At 39.1% G+C, this 21,125-nt stretch overlaps 1 protein-coding gene across 1 annotated transcript; it reads right to left on the bottom strand.

Annotated features, from left to right (window-relative positions):
* Positions 1-1,246: 1,246 nt before the first annotated feature.
* Positions 1,247-19,182, bottom strand: SLC33A1 (solute carrier family 33 member 1). Its single transcript, XM_050965958.1, has 6 exons — positions 17,846-19,182; positions 13,740-13,930; positions 12,787-12,971; positions 11,256-11,373; positions 10,129-10,344; positions 1,247-7,062 (listed from the first exon to the last, which is right to left on the bottom strand). Exons 1-6 carry the CDS (start codon positions 18,612-18,614, stop codon positions 6,895-6,897), a joined length of 1,647 nt encoding a protein of 548 aa, XP_050821915.1. The 5' UTR covers positions 18,615-19,182; the 3' UTR covers positions 1,247-6,894.
* Between the last annotated feature and the right edge of the window lie 1,943 nt (positions 19,183-21,125).

Here is a 21,125-nt window from a genome sequence, read left to right on the forward strand (position 1 = left end):
TGTTTTTTGTTAGTGCTTATTTAACTCAAACACTGGACAAACTGTTGAAAGATTACTTTGTTAGAGATTCCACCCACCCAGCTACCAGCACCCACCTTTGTCAATTAAGCACAGAAAACTCCCACTCCACTTCTCTGGTCCAAGAACAACTCCATAAAACTAGGGAAAAATTTATGCTCTTGATATTTCTATGGTAAACGAGCAGGAGAAAAAGAGCTTTAAAAATACCTCAGACCTATATACAGGATAAAGCAACGAAAAGGAAAAGGGGCACAAAACCACTTTCTTCCATCTCAGGTCATCTTTAAAAGCTATAGCTTTGCTTTTAGAAGAGCTATGAAGAGTGTGTTTTAGAGCAGTGGTTCTCAGCTGGGGGTACACAGAGGTCTTCTAGGGGGTACATCAACTCATTTAGATATTTGCCTAGTTTTACAATAGGCTAAATAAGAGCATTCGTGAAGCCAGTACAAATTAAAAATTTCATATAGACAAAATGAGAAAGTAAGCAATTTTTCAATAATAGCGTGCTGTGGCACTTTTGAATTTTGATGTCTGATTTTGTAAGCAAGTGGATTTTAAGTGAGATGAAACTTGGGGTACACGAGAAATCAGGCTCCTGAAAGGGGTACAGTAGTCTGAAAAGGCTGAGACCCACTCGTTTAGAGTAATAGTATAAAGAGTAGAATCTACCCACCAACTGGGAAAGACCAATCTAATAATATAGGTATGTACTAGACAGGAGCTGCTCCCCAATCACAATGCTACAGAACATTTAGAAGCTCAGGCTTATTATTCTCACAATGTTTTTACAACACTGCAATTTCATTGATTTCAAAGTTAATCTTGATTAACATCATTGTAAGTAAGTCCTTTAATTTTCTCCACCCATCCACAAGTTAGGGGAAGAGAAGTAGAACCAAAATCCTTTTAGGAATAATTTGAAGCTCAGAGAGATTGCCAAAATCTTTTCTGCCAATTGGGAGACATAGGGTCTTAGAAAGACCACACAACAAATGCTGTATGTAATACAAGTGCATTTGTACTACCAATTTCTACTATTCAGTGGTGTACATACATGGTGGTAACTGGTATTGTATTTAACTATCCTTTATTTACAAAACAAAAAAAAGTATTTCAAGAAATGCTTTCATTGCAAAACAAAGTGAAATCCACAAAATTAAAAAAAAAAACACCATTGAAATTGTAGCATCACATTATTGAAATAAGTCCAAAAGATCTTCCAGTCTAAAGTTCCCCAAAATTCAGTATTTTAATGATGAGCAAGGAAGTAACCATCTGGTGTCTTGTCACACTTTAATAAGTGAACAGTTTTAAGAGTCCCAGAACAGACATCATAAACTCGGAGACACAAGGTAGGCGAGGTAATATATATCTTTTCCTGGACCAACTTCTGTTGGTGGAAGGGAGAAGCTTTCAAGTTTCACAGGACTCTTCCTCAGGTTGAAGAACTCTTGACACTCAAAAGCTCATCCCTTCCACCAGCAGAAGCTGACCTAGGAAAAGATATTACCTCATCCACCTTGTCTCTCTCATATCCTGGGATCAACATAGCTACAGCATTATAAACAAACAAAAATATTACTTTTTCCATTTTAGCAAAATTGATTTGGAGATAACTTTAAATAAAATCAGCCATTTGTAATAGTCCTTGAGCATCTTAGTTATGGTTCCACTGTAGTTTTGTTCCAGTTTAACAAGATTAATATTCACTTTAATTTACTTTAAACAATAATTTCAAATGGTAGTGTGTTTTATTTCTCTTGTATCGTAAGGAGACTACATGGAACTTTAAATCTCCCCATTTAACAACATGCATCTCCAGGACAGTACACTTAATAGAAAAGCAATGTTTTTTGAAATATTTCAGTATACACATACTATTTTATTGTTTTCTCAATAATAGTTCAACAGTAACTGAATTTCATAATAAATTCATTCTTAACCAGAGTTCCTGGATATCAGCCAACTGCTGAAATTGCATCTCCTCAGTGCTAAATTTGAAGGAGGTTCATTTATGCAGTACATTCTACCAGCTTTCATTAAGAATTGTGTGAACACTACAGAAGTAATCATAACATACCAATGGTCCACTTTTGTATCTTACAGTTCTTTATCTCAAATTACCAGTTTTAGGCTTCTTCAGAAAAAAGCAGTACATTAGACAATACCAATATGGTCATGACATTTCAGATACAGTACAGAGTTCAGTCAAACTTACAAACCAAGGCAACAATAAAAAGAGTGTCCGTGTTCCTGTATCAAGAACCTTTTAATGCTATGTAGAAGGTTATGTAGAAGGTTCAAACTTAAAATGTTTCACACAACAGATTTCAGCCTTGTAGATCTAGTAACATGAACTAGAAGTTACCGTATATTATAGGATTTTCACTGGAAAAAGTGTTCTTTGAAATTTGTATTAAGTTTGAACATTTTACAACATTTCAATTAACTTGTAGTAGGGAAAAAAAGAATCAAGTTGAGTTCACAAAATATAAATCCTCTAAGCCTGGATTTTTTATGATAGAATTACAAGGTAGTGATTTATATCAGAACAATATTTAATAAATTATAAAGTATCACACACCCAACCATATACAGACAGCCTTCAAAGCATCTCTTTGCCATAGCTTTAGATAATGTGCAAAAATGGTTATGTTAAGTACTCTGACTGGTCCTGCAAGATTCTGAGTACTCCTGCAAGATGCTGCAAACCCTCAACTCCTACAGTCCTCAAATGGGAGTTGAAGGTGCTCAGCACCTTGCAGGGTTGAATCCTAAGAAGTCTGTTGGATTAATGCAATAAGATACATTCTGTTACATAGACTGTGTAATAGCAGTTCTCAACATGGGGGGGGGGGGGCAGCAGCAAACCTTACTCATTCACAGTGTCACTCACTCAAATTTGGCTTGGCCACCCCTCAATCATGGAGGGCTAGGCCAAATCTGAATGAGTGGCATGAGTGAGCAACATTGTAACCTGACACACATGGTCTCAGCCACTTAAATTCAGGTTGGCCACCCCTCCATCGTAACAGAGGGTCATCTGGGGGCCACATTTGAATAAGTCACATTGTGACTTGGTACACAGGGTTGCAGTGCCCAATAGCACTCTTCAATGCTGAACAAATATTGCCATGACAACTTTGTGGGTATTAAGGTTCATGCTTTTAAAAGGTTTCCTAGCCTATGCACAAATTAGTCTGTTGATCTTGCTGTCTGATTTATGTAAAGTGGCATCTCCTTTATTAGAATCAATATATTAATAGCTCCAGTTCCATCCTGATTATATTAGCAAATCCCATTTTGTGATTCAAGGCTTCAATATTAAAAAAAGTTGAGGCAAGGGAGGGAGGCTGGTTCATAAAAATTGAGAAACCCCAGTCTAACATCTCCCTGTTCTGTTTTATCAAGACTTGAGATCTCTACACCATCCTTTATCACGTCAGTTATATATTTATAACTTATTTTAAATATTTATTTATTTCTGATCACTGGGGTTGTTTGTTTTCAGGTAGCTTTCAATGTAATTTCACAAAAACTAGAATGAAATATTACAACTTTGCAGAAAGCTCGCTATTATTGGTACGTCACAAAAGTTGGTAATAGGCTAATCTACTTGAGTTCTAGTTAAGAATAAAGGTATTTCTAAGCAACTTGAAACACTAATTGTTAATTTAAAAAAAGGGGAAAAAGTTTAAATGCTTGTCAAAGGGTATTGGACTGACAGCATTAGAATAATTAAAAAAAAAATCTCTTTACAAAATAGATACAAGAACATTCCCACACTGCCCAACCAATGCACCTCAGCTCTGTTCTGGAGAGATATCTAGAAACAAAGCAGATAACTTCAGTTTACATGGCCCATCAATCCTTCAGCTCTTTGCTGTGATTGCCAAACAAGAGTGCTTGATATTTATGACAAGACCAACTACCTACTAAGAAAGGGTCTGAGAACATGAACTTATTTGGCTGAGATCCTTATTATAGATGACAAATGATAATGACTTTTGATCACTGCAATCCAGAACTAGATTCAGACTAATGAGCTAGATGTGCCCATGTCCAAAGATCACTAATCATTCTGCTCCCTAGGTGTGCTGTGGAAAAAAAAGTTTATTTACTTGGTGCCATAAAACATCTATTGACTAAGAGGCAATATATTTACCCATTTACATTATGCAATGTTTCCGCATAATAGCACTCTCCCCAATTTCCCATTTAAACATTAAGTAATAAGTTTTCTCATCATGCCAGTTGAAATCTGTGCACGTCTAGATCTTAATAAAATGTAGCTACTGTTTTTAGCATCTCTGATCTGGTGTTACATATTTTAGATGTTAATTCCTCCCCTACAAAACAACAATTTATTCCTCTTTATGAGAGAGAGAACATGTATGGTTAACAGGATCATTTAGCAATCTGCCACTCAAACGTTATAACTGCAGCATTTCCAATTTAAGCTATGTTAAAATACAGCAGAAGATATTCCTTCATTTGACAGACCAGACATTGCAAGTAGTAATTAAACTATGTCTTTTACCTAAAGAAAGTACATTTCAAATACATTACTTTGTTTTACTATTGATTTTGGTTTTAGGTTTTATTTAGAAATTGCAAAGTTTCTCTGATGATTAAGCTACTTCAAATACAAAATATTTTATTAATAAGAATCACCTTGGCACATGTAAAAACATTAATACAGAATTGCAAAAGGAGGGCCAACTGGAAAAATGTCTGCATTTAGTTATATATATTCTGCAGTCCATACGTTTTTGTAAAAACAGGCAAAAAGTAAAAGCCATATTCAAGCCATTAGAGGACTTTTGGTCATGGCTGAAAACTGACAACTGCTTTTCTATGCTACTAAAGCTGGCAGTATGTTCTGTTTGCACTTATCCAGCAGACAGCCATGGATTGAAATTAACCCAAATAATTTAAGCTTTATCGTAAAGATTTTGGAAAATGAAAATATTTCATGCGAGAGCTGTGCTTGCATATTTAAGTCAGTAGGCTTGATTTCTTAATCAGTTATTTTAAGAGAATTAAGATACTGTACAGATAATATGCTGTTGCTAAACTGAACCAACACACTGCAGCAAGAGGAAACTGAAGTTCATAACTCCAGCTATGTCTCAGTTCTGCGCTTCTGTGTTCTCTGATGACATCCAGCCAAATGCAAGCTTGCATTTTTTTAAATTGTGGGCGAGGACGGCAAGGGAAGTGGGGGGAGGTTGGGGAGCAATCTTTGGTACTCAAACAAACCAACTAACCCACCCACCCTTCTCTCCCAACTGTTACCAATAATCTTTTACTCTCCAGACCTGAATAAAAACCCTACCATTATGTTTAATGCTAATTCAATTAGGAATCAAGAATTAATGTTAATTTATGTCAGAAAAAAAGTGGTTCCTTTAAAAATATTAAAAGCACAAAAGACAGATGGAACATCTGATATTTAATTGAGTATTATAAAGAATCGGATATTAACCTGTCATCTTTAAAAAGGTATTTTTAATATTATTCAGTTGAAGTAATGATGTATAACATACATCCAACAAAATACACAGTGCCTTTTCACTGGATACACAGCTTGGTGTGCGTCACTAAGGCACTCAAGAAGCTAATTCATCTGCTGATAATGAATGTAGCAAGCAAATCTCAATTAGAAAGTACCAGTTTATGAGTTTTTGAAGGAATTGTTGTAGATGATGCAACATATCGTGTTTGGTACAATTAGTTACAACCTATTTCTTAACCAGTTAATGTGATATATTATGAGCAATTTTATTGTCACCACACACTACATCTTTCAAAGGCACTGAATGTCTTTTGTTCATCTCTCTCTTTAGGCTATACAGGTTTATGACTTCTCACTCATTTTTTAAATCTGTATGTTCCAATTCTCACATAATACAAGAACTACACAGCCAGTCACATTTCTCCCTCACAAATGCAAACAGAACCCACTAAGGATTATGCCAGCTTTTATTATTTTGAAGCTTAGCCTTTAACACACAAAAGCTTCAACACTCGATCTGACCCTTCAACACTCAAGGATTACTAAGGGCACTGTGCAGCACTCATCACATAAATCCCACCTCATGCTAGTTTTACTGCAAAAAAAACAAAAAAAAACAAAACCCTCTTCTACTTTTTGAAACAAAGTGCCTTGAAACAAGGAGATAATAAATTAAAAACCGTACCTTTCGAATCTATAAAAAATATTTTGTTTCTTATAAATCTTTAAAGCTTATAAAAGCCAGAAAATACATTTAAAAGAGGCTTTTAAACACACTGTTTCATCCATTGAAGTGTGGTTGTGGTCAGGAAAGTGATAAGAAAATGACACGTTTGTTCTACATTTATTCTTCCTCAATCACTGCTATTTTATATATGCTTAGTTTACAAATTAAATATTCTTTTAAATGACAGCACTCCCAAGGCCAACTTGTTAATTGATCAAGTCAAAATTGTTTCTGCTTAACTTACTTTTTTAAAAAAAGGGAACAAAACTTAGCTGAAAATGCTGATTTTGATATATACATGTGGAACAGTTTGCTCATCTATAGCTACTGCACTGCAATTTACGTGTTGCTTGTCTAAACAGATAAAGGCAGCCATGACTCTGAAGCTAGAGGACATAAATGTGTAGTACAAACTTGCCATTTTTGAGAATCACTTTTCTGACTTTAACTAGATTTTCACATAGAGCAAATGGTACTGCATACACAAATGCCACTTTTAGTGGTCTTAGTTTTCCCAACCATTTGGCATTTTAAAAATATGTATATTCCTGTTTAATGAGTATGAAATGTCTCTGCACTAAAACTAAGCTCTAACAACTTGCTAGTTCCATCCAGTATTTGAATTACATCAATTGGTCCTCTTGCATTTCCACGAAGATTGTCCTTCATCTTGCAGCTTTTTAAGTTTTGGTCCAAGAAGATACCACCAGACAAATCCCAGAGCAACGCATATTATGGATTCTACATAATAACCATCCAGGGTCGTAACACAAGAGCCACCAAGTTTTGTACAGAGCTGTGAGAGAAACAAGCATATTTATTAACCAATTGAAACATTTGCCTAGTATTTCTTTACAGCGAGACAAGTGCTTAGCATTCAAATAGATAAAGGACTTTTGCTGTTATCTAACTATATTTTATATAAGCACACATTTTAGATGCCCAATTATGCCACCCTTCATAGTTGCCTTTTCCCCTTCCATATACCCTCTCCCCCACCAAACAAAAAAAAAAACAAAAAACACACCCATTAGTTTCTTGGCCAAGAAGGAAAACAGTGGAATCAGGACAAGAAGATGAGCCACACAAAAAGGTACATCCTTCCCAATACAATAAACTATCTACACCAAGACTCATGCAGAGTCAGTGCTGCTGCCAGCAGCAGCAACTGCCAGAGTTATCGGTGTTCCCTCCTCAGAATACGGTCACAGAGGGCAGCCATAGGCTAGCATTCAATGTGAACATAAGTATGAGGAACACAGAGGGGAAACCTTAGTCAGAGAATCCCTCTTTATGGGGCAGTGAGCTAACCATGAGTAACAACTATGATCTTCTCAGCTGGGGGCTTCATTACCCACAGATCTTTGGATTCCACTTCATTATTGACGCCCTCCTCTTCGAGGGTCAACAACCCTGCAGAGTTTATTAAAATTACCTTCTCTCCCCACGTGCTTTTGACGATGGGGGCATATGGGTCTTGGGGATCAATTTGGTAATCAAAAAAAACCCATCAAAAACCGCTATGCCCAGCTCGTGCATTGCATAGATCGAAAAATTGCAATCAGTATTCCAAAGCCCATGGAAAAAAGTTCATATTTCAGAAGCCTAGACTCATTTTTAGAAGTCAAACTCTTGCACTATACCGTATTACAGACCTCTCATTATATTGTCTGCAGACATTATGTATTCATTTTGTCTACAACTATTATTGGTATCTATGGCTATGCCTATGGAGCACATATTGGGCATGTTTCCTTATACCTTTTAAAAAACACTTCTCTCCCTCCCCCAAAAAGGGTTTATAGAGCAAATTCAGTGCAGTCACTATGCATTTAACAGAAATGAGCAAGTACTGAAAGCAAGCTCCCTTCTCTGAAGTGCTGTCCAGACTAGCAACATGTGGTCAGGGAAGCAAAAGGAAGCAATACAAATGGGGGAGACATGGAAACAGACTGGAGGAGGAAGAGATTCACTCACCTACTTCAGGGAGGAAGGCAAGAGGATAGGAGATCTAATTAATAACAAGAATGAAGAGAGGTATACCCAGGAATCTCAGATTTCTCAGAGCTGGAATCAATTTTTTCCAGAATGGAGAGTTGCTCTGGTTCAAAGAAATCCTGCTTTGCTCCATACCTATTCTTTGGATCCAGTATTTATATCCCTAGAATGCTTTGTGCAATCGGTGTGCTTCTACAGCCCAAACAGTATTCTAAACACATAAGAGCATTCTGTGGTGAAGTTTGAGCCATGAGCTAAAATACCAAGAGGCTTGACTAAAGTGAGTTATAAGATGCCAGTTATTTCTTGCTTCAGCAAAGACATGAATTTGAAGTTCTCATTTCCTCAAATTTCTTTAAGTTGTGCTTGTGCTGTTTTGCTCTACTCTGTGTGCAGTAGCACAGCGCGTTCTATTCTACAGAACATCCATGAGAGCATTAGACAGAGTGGGACTGGAGCCAGTTTCACTGTTCTAGAAGCAGTGAAACATCATATGGTCAGGAAGAAGGGATGTTCGAAAATGAGGGAGTAAGGAAAAAGGCCAATTAGAAAGAATCAGAAGGTGACAGAACAGAAAACCCACTGAGGAGGAAAAAATGGGAAAAGAAATATGGGGTGGGGGGGGAAGGAGGAGGAGAAATATCCTGCCAAAAAAAATAAATAAAAAGCACCTAATCACAACATTCCAAACTGTAAAAAATCCTGGTCCATCCAAGCTTGAGGGATGCAACCACATCCTCTCTACTCCTGCTATTAATCCAGTCCTTCACCGCATCCCTGAGAAGTCTTGTCCCCCTCCCCCACACCTATAAAGAAAAAAGTAAACATTCTGAAGATTTAGTTTTCCAACAGGACCATGTGTGTGTGTTTAATAACTGAACAGTAGATTCAGTAGGAAAAAAAAACTTCATATTAGTGGACGTTTAATATAAAAAGCAACTGGACATGGGTAGGGAAAGGGTCCAGAGTGACCTAGACAAATTGGAGGATTGGGCCAAAAGAAATTGATGAGGTTCAACAAGGATAAGTGCAGAATCCTGCACTTAGGACGGAAGAATCTCATACATCGCTACAGACTACTGGCTAAGCAGCAGCTCTGCAGGAAAGGACCTGGGGATTACAGTGAATGAGAAGCTGGATATGAGTCAGCAGCGTGCACTTGTTGCCAAGAAGGCTAACGGCATATTGGGCTGCATTAGTAGGAGCCAGCAGATTGAGGAAAGTGATTATTCCCCTCTGTTCAGCACTGGTGAGGCCACATCTGGAGTATTGCGTCCAGTTTTGGGGGGCCCCCCATTACAGAAAGGATGCAGGCAAATTGGAGTGAGTCCAGCAGAGGGCAATGGAAAGGATTAGAGGTCTGGGGCATGACTTGAGGAGAGGCTGAGGGAACTGAGCTTATGTAGTCTGCAGAAGGGTAAGGGGGGATTTGATAGCAACCTTCAACTACCTGAAGGGGGGGTTCCAAAGAGGATGGAGCTAGGCTGTTCTCAGTGGTGGCAAATGATAGAACAAGGAGAAATGGTGGGGGAGGTTTAAGTTGGATATTAGGAAACACTATTTCACTAGGAGGATGGTGAAGCACTGGAATGGGTTACCTAGGGAGGTGGTGGAATCTCCATCCTTAGAGGTTTTTAAGGCCAAGCTGGACAAAGCCCTGGCTGGGATGATTTAGTCGGTGTTTGTCCTGCCTTGAGCAGGGTGTTGGACTAGATGACCTCCTGAGGTCTCTTCCAACCCTCATCTTCTATGATTCTCTGAGACATTTTGAAGGCCTTTGAATGTGTAAGACACAATAAGAGAAACCATTATTATAATATTTAGACAACATCAGAGTGGAGACCATCACACCTTCCAAACTTACTTCTGCAGCAGCTGTAGTTCCGCAACTCTGTTCCTGTGCACCTATACACTCTTTCACTGTAAGTGGATCAACAAGCCAAAGAGCTACCGTGGCGGGCCAGTTTCCTCCCAGATTCGACACAGTATTTAGAAGTGTCATATATGTTCCTCCAATCAATGGATCACTAACTTTGGCATTGAAAGCCATTATAGCAACATACATGCTGTACAATGTAATCTGATGGGGGGAAAATAATAAAATTTATTCAATTATTTTTAATCTAAAAACAAATTACTTGAAATACACAAACATTTATTTTATGTTATTGCAGTTCTTCTTCTAGATATCTGTACAGTTAATCACTACAAAAGTTACTTTGCGGTCAGGATTTGTCTGCATTCAACAACAGGAGGAAATCTTGCTATTTGCTTTAGCTCAGACATATGTAGACCCAGCCTCAGATATTTTGGAATTATCTGAAATAGATTTCAGGTATGATAGATCAAATTGAATATGCTTTAATAAATACAGGGTTGTTAATCAGATTATTTCAAAGAGAGTTCACAAACACTGGCCCCGTTTCAAAGCACACTGAACTCAACAGGCTTTGTATTCAACCCATTGTGCTATTCCTAACAGTCAGTCAATAAAATGCAACTTTATAAGCTTTTTAGGGCAGGGATCTCACATTAATTTCTGTGTACTTTTTTTGGAACTATGTGATCATCATGTTGGTCAGACTCAAAGGCAAATGGTTCCCCTGACTCCCATTCAAATGGGTTTCTTTAGCTCACTTTCAAAAAAATAATTTCTGGAGGAAAAAAGCTGATCCAGCGAATAGAAGTGTGGCAGAAAATCTTTGATTCACCACACTAGAGCAAAGAGAAATCCTATAACCGGGCTGACTGATCTGTTCTACTGTATGGGTTTGGTTATTCAGTTTACTCCATCTCATAATCCTATTTATTAGTTAACTCCATTGTATAACTTTATTTCAATCTCCCATTATACGAGTGCCAGTATAATTAAGATGAGGACAAAGCCAGTTAATTATATTTTTACAACAGACTGAGTTATAAAGATAGAATTTTTCTGCGGGGGGCATGAATGGACTATCTTTATGACAACAAAATGTAGCAACTTGTTACCTGATGTAAAGCATAACTCAGCAACACCACAATATAGTAATAGATAGGAAATCCTCCTTCATGTTGTACTTTAGGAGTCCACCAAACCAAAAGAGCAAATTCCAAGCCTATCAGTAACCTGTAACAAAAGGGAACAGACTTTAATTCTAGCTTCTTAATTTAAATATGTGGGCATGAATCACTGCATATCTTGCAAAACCTACAGCATTCATGTGTGAGCAAAGATGCTTTTTAAAATAGTGATGTGAATCAATTTATCTGAAAGTTTATAGTAAAAAAATATATACCTAAAATGATTAAGATAGACACAAACTGTTTTTAAAAATTAATTTGAATACACACACACATGTTTGTGTGTATTCAAATGAATTTAAAAACAGTTAGTACACACATAAATAAAAGCAACTGAAGTTGTAAACATATCATACTAAGCTAGTTTCGCTTGGCAGTGGATGGTATAGCTAAGGTTATGGAAAGTCTCCAGAAATAACCCTCTCCATTTTCAAATGCTCATTACTTTCAGAAAAGTTCTCTTTTGGGTGAAAACAACCACACGACTCAGCTAAGGGTCTGTCTGTTTTTTTAAATTTGGAGCAAACACTATTTACTCACTTTTGAGTTATTAAAGAGCAAGAGAGACATCTTTTTTAAACTGCAGGGAAAAAAAGAGTAAGACTTTTGTACATTATATATCTCCTGAAAAAATGGCTGAATTTTATATGCAGAAAATTGAAATTTTGCTATTTATCAAATTAGTGCACAATACACAATATTGATATCAGTTGCATAGATAGGGTTTGTGCTGTATCACTGTGGAGTTCCATTTGTTTGACAGTGCTGCAACCATGGACGTACACAGCGAAATCAGCAGAATCTAATTCCCTTTTTCTAAAATGTAAAAAGGTATTAACAACTAGACTACAGTGTGACATTTTAGACATTTAAGAGACATAAAATGCAAATGTTGAGTTTCTCATCCTTGATGCACCTATATTGCATAAACAGGCTGACAATCGTTTCCCTTATTCTCACAACTGAACCCAATGAGGTATATGGGATTACTAGCATGAGTATATCAAGTAGGATTTAGCAGATGAAATATTTTGGATTACTAGTTATGGGCAAGATTTTGCCATCCTTACACTGAGAAGTACCTTGCTATACAAATACAGCCACTGACTTTAGTGAAACTAATTGCAGAGTAAGGTACTACTTGAGTAAGAGTGGAAGAATATCACACTGTACTGTCAGATGTACATCTTTGCTTAAAGCAAAAGAAGCACAATTCTGCTTTCAAATATACATGCCCAACACTAACTGGCTTCAATAGAAATTGCAGATGTATTGGAGGGAAAAATTGGGCCCTGAGATGTGGGCAAGTTTACTATGAGAATCTTAACTTGCCTATTTCTTTATGTCTGTATGTTTGAAAAGTACAGCCTTCACATTATTTTTATTTATTCAGACTATACAATTCAAATACATTGTATAAACATGGAAAGTAAAAATCTTCTATCATCTACTTTTTTACCTAAAAGGCATGGCTTTGTAAAATGTGTTCAGTGGCTGCGGACCTGCTGTGTATTTGCTGATGATCAGAGGCAAGATTATCTGTAAAGGTACGATTGGAACAGCTAGTAGAGCTAAGTGTTCTTTAGGTACTCCTTCTTCCACCAATTTAAGTCCTGTTACTGCATCTGCTGCTGAGAAGCCAACCTGCAGTGTAAGTTATAAAGAGAATAAAAACCTGAAAGCCAATGACAAACTTTGCTAGACTATCAAAATTACATTTCTCCAAATATTAATACTCAGTTTGGCACTTAAAATGAACTTCAATTTGCCTTTTCCCCCCCCATAGTTCACTTCCAAATATAGATCCAATACTGTTGCAAATTCTGCATGGGAGGACTCTTCACTTGCACACTGCTTATGGTTGTATCAAAGCCATACTGAGAAAGTTGAAAGCAGCAACAAATTTCCTAGTCATATGAATGACGCAGGTAACAATGAAGACGATCCATATAAAACTATGGAAACCTACATTGCACAATTTTGTTTGCCACAGAAATTAATTCTACAGTGCTACAGAATTCCAAAGACCCCGCAAATACCCAAGTATTCTCCAAATTGCATGTTAGATTTTAGAATTCCAAATGAGAGGAAACAGCCTTGCCAATATACTGGAGCTACAATCAGAAATTCACACAGACCCCAAACAAAATCATGTTGCAATTCTATTTAAAAAAAATGTCTTTACATATTGTAAACAATGTACCTAATTTATATCAAAACATTAAAAACAGGAGGTTTAGATGCAAGTCTTTTGTACAACTCTACTAAAAAACATGAATTATGCAAACTTTAGATAATTTGCAACACGTAAACAGTGAAAAAAAAATTCCCTGTTCTGCCATGAAAGGTGAATACAGTTTGAAAACATGGCCCACGTGGTATCAATTATTATTCATAAGTATATTTACTCACTTTTGCTGTTAAAATCAGGACACAGAAAGTAAGAACCGCTGGCATTTTTACTATCGAGAAGAGCAGTTTGTACGTATCAGTGATGCCTTTTGTTTCTTCTTTTGATGGTGTTACTTCCTTGTTTTCCTTTTTCAACAGGGCCACTAAAGTAGTAGTTATTAAGAAGACAGCTCCCCAGAAAAATAGGAAATCTGAAATTAAATTGCCGCATCATAATTCAAATATATCACGGTCTACATTTTGTTAATTAGCAGCTCAATATGAGAAACTGACTTATTCTTCAAGAATATACACAGATACCTTAGTAGATGGGAATTACAAGTCATACCAGTCATGAGTAGCAATAAAACTCATGTAACCCTCAAAACTGACATAAAATGTTCCTAAATCTGCCATTGTTTGTTCCCTCTTACCTGGAGGGAAAATGGCAAACTGGTGTCATTACAGGGATGTTTTGTATATTTCTTAGTTCCGTGAGCATGTTAGGGAGAAGAGTCTGGGGTAAAAGTGAAATTAAAATATAATCTTTTAAGGAATTTTAAATGTATATACAGCCTTTCATCCCAGAAGATCTCAAAATACTTAAAGGAAAAAGCACTGTGTAGTGGTTAGAGAATAGAATGGGAAAATGAGAATTCTGAATGTCATTCTTGGTTCTATCACTGACATTAGCTCAAGGATATACAATATAACTTCTCTGTGCCTCAGTTCTACACCAAGAAAATGAGGAATATATTTACCTATATCACAAGGATTTAAAATTTAAAGTGTGTAAGATCCACAGATAAAAGATGGTACAAAACAGTCAATTAAAAAGTTACTATCCTACAATACTTGCACTGTCATTGGAGGGAGAATTATATTAATAGATTTTGTTTTAGAAGAAAGGAAGAGATTGTTTTAATAATTCAGAAAGTTACCAATCAAGTACTGTAAATTAATTTACCTAGGATGATATTCTGTACTGTGCCTCTCAGAAGTGTAGGATAGACAGGGAAAAGGGTAAAGCAGTCTTAAGCCACCCTTATGTCCTCCTGATTCCTGACAACTCCAAGGGCCAGAGAGGCCCCTGGCATATAGCTAGCCAGTACACAGCATGAAGGACTTAGAGCACATCTTTACCACATCTTAGTATTTCCAGGGAAGAGGGGAGAGAAAAAGATAACAAACTGTTTTCTCCTATTTGCTGCTTCCATAATGCTTCAAATATTTTAATAAAATAGAAAAGGTAATATGGTTTGACAAGCCTGCATTGTTGATTTAGTCAGTCAACTTCCTAGATTCCTCCTCCTCCAGGAAAAAAAACATAGGGACCTCAAATGATCTTTTTATATGATGTAAAGCATCAGGTTTTCATTGTGCATGCATATCAACTTGACAGCACATACAAAAACTGCACTGTGGTAATAGTGCAAAAAGGTGCCACAGGGCAGAGAGTTGCTACTGCAGTGAGCAATTTACTAAGATTGAGATAATGCTCAAAGCTGTAATCTAGGAATATCTTTGTTTTTATACACTTGCTTCTAATCAAGTCAATACTGTCAATTTGCAGCAGCTGCAGTGATTAGTTTAGCTAAGAAAAGTATGCAGAAACAAACGAAAATCAATGAACTGTTCATTAAGATGGGAAAGCTTAAATTTAACTTGGTAAAAGTAACATATCCTTCCATCCATAATGTCCACTGCTGATCAGTATGCAGAGAGGGGCAAAATGTGAAAAATCTTTTTAAAAATATCACTTAAAGGCGAATAAGCCTGTATTTAGGAGAGCATATAAATGAATTACACTCAGTGACAGTATTCCATGATGATAATTAATATATTAATCTAATTATCCTTATGAATTCTATTCTACTGTCATTAAAATTATGTCCAACCAATAAATGACTACGGTTTCTTGCTAGTGCCAACATTTAAGACATTGATTACTTCCAAATAAGTACACTAATGAAAGAAGTGTTATTTATAAACCTAAATTAGTGTACATTTTATTTTGATGAGAGATTGAACATTAAGAAATGTAAATTTCCCTAGCTGATGATTAAGTGTATCCAGGTAACTTGCCTTTCCCACCATCATCCACTTTAGCATTCAAGGACAAGTTCAACAGGTTTAGTTATTTTCTTTATGAATGCTTCCGTAATAGTCACATATCTCTTTTGTAAATATACGGTTCATGTAAACTAAGATGACCTGAACAATGTGGGTATGCGGAGCAGAACTGAACCTCTTTAGCAAAGCAGGAGCACACAACCTTACCCAGCAACTGATGGAAGGAGAACAACCTGTCAAAAAGTCACGGTGGAAGGAGCCAGGAAAGTGTCAGAACTGGGGAAACAAGGAAGCTGCAGGGTGGAAAACGATAGCGCACCAAACCATGGAAATGTAGTTCCATTTGCTAAGTGTACACACAAGCCTGTTGGCATGTATGCAAACACCCAGAGCAGTACTGTCACTATATGATAACGACGTATATATATTTTTCCTATATAAATTAGCATTCATGAACTTTAAATAAATAAATAAATAACCATGAGCAGGGCCAGCTTTAGGCCGATTCGCCGATTTCCTGGAATCGGGCTCTGTGCCCGAGGCGCCTTTTTAATTTTTTTTTTTATTCACCCCAGCGGCGGTCAGCTCCGCCGGGTCTTTGGTGGCCCCGCAGCCCCGCTCTCCCAGTCAGCAATCTGAAGTGCTGCTGAAGACTGGGAGTGCCACCCGGTAAGTAAAAGCAGCAAGGAGTCCTGTGGCACCTTATAGACTAACAGATGTTTTGGAGCATGAGCTTTCGTGGGTGAATACAATACAGATGCATCTGACGAAGTGGGTATTCACCCACGAAAGCTCATGCTCCAAAACGTCTGTTAGTCTATAAGGTGCCACAGGACTCCTGGCTGCTTTTACAGATCCAGACTAACACGGCTACCCCTCTGATACTTGACCTGGTAAGTACAAGCCCTGCTCCCCCAGGAATCGGGCCCCACACTTGCTAAAGCCAGCCCTGACCATGAGAATTTTAGTGCCTGGGTAAGGAACCAGTTCGACACCCTGACATCCCCCATTTATCCACAGAACACAGACAGCACAAACCTCTGTTAACTCTTAACTGGAAAACCCACCCCTAGAGGGAAGAGGAGAGTTCAGGTTCTTTAGCATCTCTGCTGAGGCTGCCATATGGGATGCCAAATGTGGTGGTGTTTTTGTGAAATAGCGACAAATGAAGAGTGACAACCCATGTTAAAAGTTTCAGTTCACTACCAACTATGGCCACACTGGATTAGTGACCTGGAACAGTTCCCGATTTGGAACCTCCAAGTTTCCTTGGAAAGTTTAGTTGCCAATGGTCAAGCTTGTCAAAGCACATACGAAACATCTATGCTTTAATAACTTCTGAAATTCCTAGGCAACATACATAATAAATACAACCTACATATACCTAAAAACAAAAAACACAGAACCTAGTGACTGACAATACCACTGGGTGTTATGTCATGATTCAGGGATACTCTGTTTTGCAGGAAGGAGTCTTATAGATATACATAGACATATCGTTATTTACGTTTCCACTAATATGACTTGAAAGATTCTTAGCATATCTAGTCCTGAACATTTATATTTCTGGGGTTACCATAAAAAGAACAACAGTGTTCATGCAAAATGATTTATAATCATATAAGAAAGAAAAAGATTGTGTTTGTCTAGAAGAGGATCGGCTCAAAATTGCCTTAAATTATTTTGATCTAAATAGAATGAACTTTTACAATTCAAAGTAATGCTGACTTGACAGCTCTGAAAACTGAAATTCCTCTATACTCATAAAAGCACAGGTAATGACACTTCAAAGTTTCCCCAAAACATTCTGCATGCCTTAAACCTGAGCTAGAAGGATGACCTCTAAATTTAAGGAGTAGTGACCTTCCCTCTCAGCCTCTTTGCACTCATTTATCCATTGGAACCTAGATTAAGACTCCACATTTTACCTAGACTAAACAGTCATTTTCAACCTGAATAACATTCATTCAAACCTTTAAAACAAACAGAGATCGAAGGTTCCAAAGTCCATTACCACTATCAGAATTTGAATTTCAATATAGTATAAATGATACCTGAAAGGGTAACAATTCCTTTGGGTTGAGGTTGAAACCGCAAATATTTGTTACAAAAAGAGGCAGATTCAAGGGCCAAGAACAAGACATTTCCCAAAAAATAACCAGCTGTTTGGCCAACAGAGTTACAAGTGGAAGCATAGCCCACATTTTCCCGGGACAACATAGTCAGTGCCCAGCCATCCACAGCAATGTCCTGTGTGGCGGCCAGGAACTCAAACAAAAAGAAAGTCACGGTGAGGGCCACCACATCAGGACTCTTGCCCTCCACATCGCCTAACAGGAAGTCTACCTGTGTGGACAGGTACATCATAAAAAAACCCAGGATGTACTGAGTGGGCACAAGCCAGGACTTGCGGCGGCCAAAGCTCTTGAAGTAGACTGCATCCACCAATGGGGCCCAGAGCAGCTTCAGACTGAAAGGCCAAAAGACAAAGCTGAAAAAAGCCTGGCCCTTATAGCTGACATTCTTGCTCTGCAAGATGAGTGGGATGCTGCCTGCCAACCCCAGCGGGATACCCTGTAGTACATAGAGAAAAAGGAGGAGCAGGATACTACCCAGTTCTGCCCGATATCCCCGGGGCACCATGTAGGACGCTGAGTTATGCTCCTGGAGCAGTGCCTCTGTGTCATCTTCTCCTAGTCTCTCAGTGTGATTATCCATGTACGGAGCTGGTGGTGGAGGCTTGATCTCCATGTCCATGGACTGGTGGTAGCTGCCAGGCCGGCGCTGCCGGCTGCTGTCCTTGTAAGAGATGGTTGGACTCATGTTGCACACGAAGTCCGGAATTTTTTTGGACAGGGGATCCACTGTTCCCTAGCAATCTTACAGTGGCAACGAGCAGCTCCTGCGCACTGCAAGTCACTTGGGACGCAAGTTCCCAGCTCTGCCCACCGCAGGATGGGCATACGCAACTCCAGGCACAGGCTTTCAAGGCAGGGGGCTGCTCAGCTTTCCCCACCACAGAGCAGGGGAGTTTCAGCGCCCTCTGCTCGCCGGGCTTGCGGGGGTGGGGGGATCAAGTCTTCACTCCGTGCGTCACCTCTTTGTGGCGAGCCGTTACAAGGAAGTTCAGCTCTTCCCCTTGCCGGGAAGCGAATACGCTGCGAGGGGGTCACCGCTCCGCCGGGGGGGAAGAGGTTGGTCAGCGACTACCGCGCGAGGGGGGTGTCGCTCCCCGCTACGGCTCCTCTCGCCTCACGCGGGATCTTCGCGGAGGAGTCGCCCCGCTCCTGTCCGGCACCAGCCGCTTGCTGCCCACCAAGCCTCCCGCTGAGTGCTATCAATGTGCTTCAGCGCACTACTTCCGGCTACCCGCCCGGCTGGGTCCGTCCTGTAATGGCTCCCCCGGAAATACTCGCCAGCACAAAGCTTCCTTCGAGGGGAAAAGAGCGGAAATCTCGCGTCCTCCGCGCCTGGCAGGCGTGGTCCCACCCCATTGGTGGGGAGGCGGGTGACGTTTGGCTCTAACGAGACCGCTCTGTTTAATCGCATTCCACCCCCTGCTACGGAGCAGCGCCGCCTCTGGCCGTCTCCTGGAACTACTCTCAGGTCTGCGGCAGCGCCCCCGCCGGCTTCTCTAGGAACCATTGCAGCTCTGCATCTTGTCCGCTCAGCTACCGGTGGGACTTTCCTCCTCACGCATGGGCTGTCCGGTTCCCCCACCCAGCCTCAGCTTCCCACTCCACCATTCTGGGGTTCCCTCCCCTCCCACAGCTAGAGACCTTCTAACCCTTCCTCAAGGCTCCCCAACACTTCCTGCAGCTGCACATACCCCCCGGCCCAGCTTCTCCCTGTCCAAGGCCTTCCTCTGCCCTGGCTTCTTCAATATGCTGCAGTCCCCACCCCACCCTTCAGGCCTCTGTTTTCTCATGGTCTACCGTGGCTGGGGGTACCTCTGCCTGCCCATCTGTCCCTTACTTATCCCATCGTTTGGAGGTAAGTAGCTGGCCTTGTCCCTTTTTCAAGGAATTGTTTGCCTTCCCTGGCACCGCCTTAAAAATAGGGGTATAGGGGTCTTCCAGAGAAGTGATATCACCTTCTATAATACTGTCAGGATGGGGCCGAACACTGGGGGTGGGGAGGGGCATGAGGATTAGGGAAAGGTAGTCCAACCCCACAAGGTTTTTCCTATGCTATGGGGAAGTCTCAATCACCGGCAGGACCATTCTTGAGCACAGGAGAACTGGCAGAAGAGTTAAGCTTCCTGGGCACACAAACCCCAGAATTTTTGTAATTTACCAAATAAGTCAAATTTAGCTTCTAGAACCTGGATGTATTTAAGGAGCCCTCCAATGTAGAATTCAGAAAACATCCTACTTGGCCCTTACAGGCATTATCTTGGTTGGTGCCTGATCTTGATAATCCAAATGCAAAGGGGTGGCCAGTGACCACAGATGCTGACACCGAACATGGGGAACCTGGTTCTTCATCCAGGCAAAGTCTGGCTATGAATATTTCTAGAGCCCCCACAGCAGGTTTCTACTGGGGGGCACACCAATTAAAAAGAAGTAGTGAACAATTCAATTGTATGAGCCAACACAGACATATTGCAATCTGTCTGGTTAAGAACTGGATATTGATCTAAAAAAAAGTAGTCGGAAGGGTACTGTAAGAAGTCCAAGGGAACTGCCAGTCTCTCTGCTGGCAAGGCCGTTATGTGAATACACATACACTTTCTAATAATATCACTCATATAATTCATATAATGTATTCCAGTGTCTCATTTTTAATATAGGAGATAAGGAATTTCTCAGCAGATACAATTTCACCTAGTAGTCCTTCAACCATGCAGCTACATGGAAAACTGACTATATCAGAACCTTGTAATTTGAAATGACTCAATATATCTAGTATTAAAAGGTAGATAAACAATACTGAACATTGCTCCCAGAGTATGCATATACTGTGAAATAAGTTAGAAATCTGTAATACATTGATATGTATGGAGAGCAGGAAAAGCAGTTATAAAATTATATTTTTAAGGATCTCTGATCAAGAAAAGACTAGCAGGACAGCACCTTTAAACATTTTAGATCAATATACAATAGTATGGGCAAATGTATGTAACATCCCACACATGATAAATTGCTACAATTAAGCAAGGGAAGATAAGCTAGACCTAATTTATAATAATATAGTAAAATGATGTATTATTAAACAGTCATTGAAGTTTAGTAATAATATTCTGCAGGCAGATCACTAAATTGACAATTAAATAAGCCTGAGAACTAAAAACACATTTCATATAGAGATGTCAAGGGAAAGCCATAGCTGAAC

The sequence above is a fragment of the Gopherus flavomarginatus genome, chromosome 8, assembly GCF_025201925.1.
Source record: "Gopherus flavomarginatus isolate rGopFla2 chromosome 8, rGopFla2.mat.asm, whole genome shotgun sequence".
NCBI lineage: Eukaryota > Metazoa > Chordata > Testudines > Testudinidae > Gopherus > Gopherus flavomarginatus.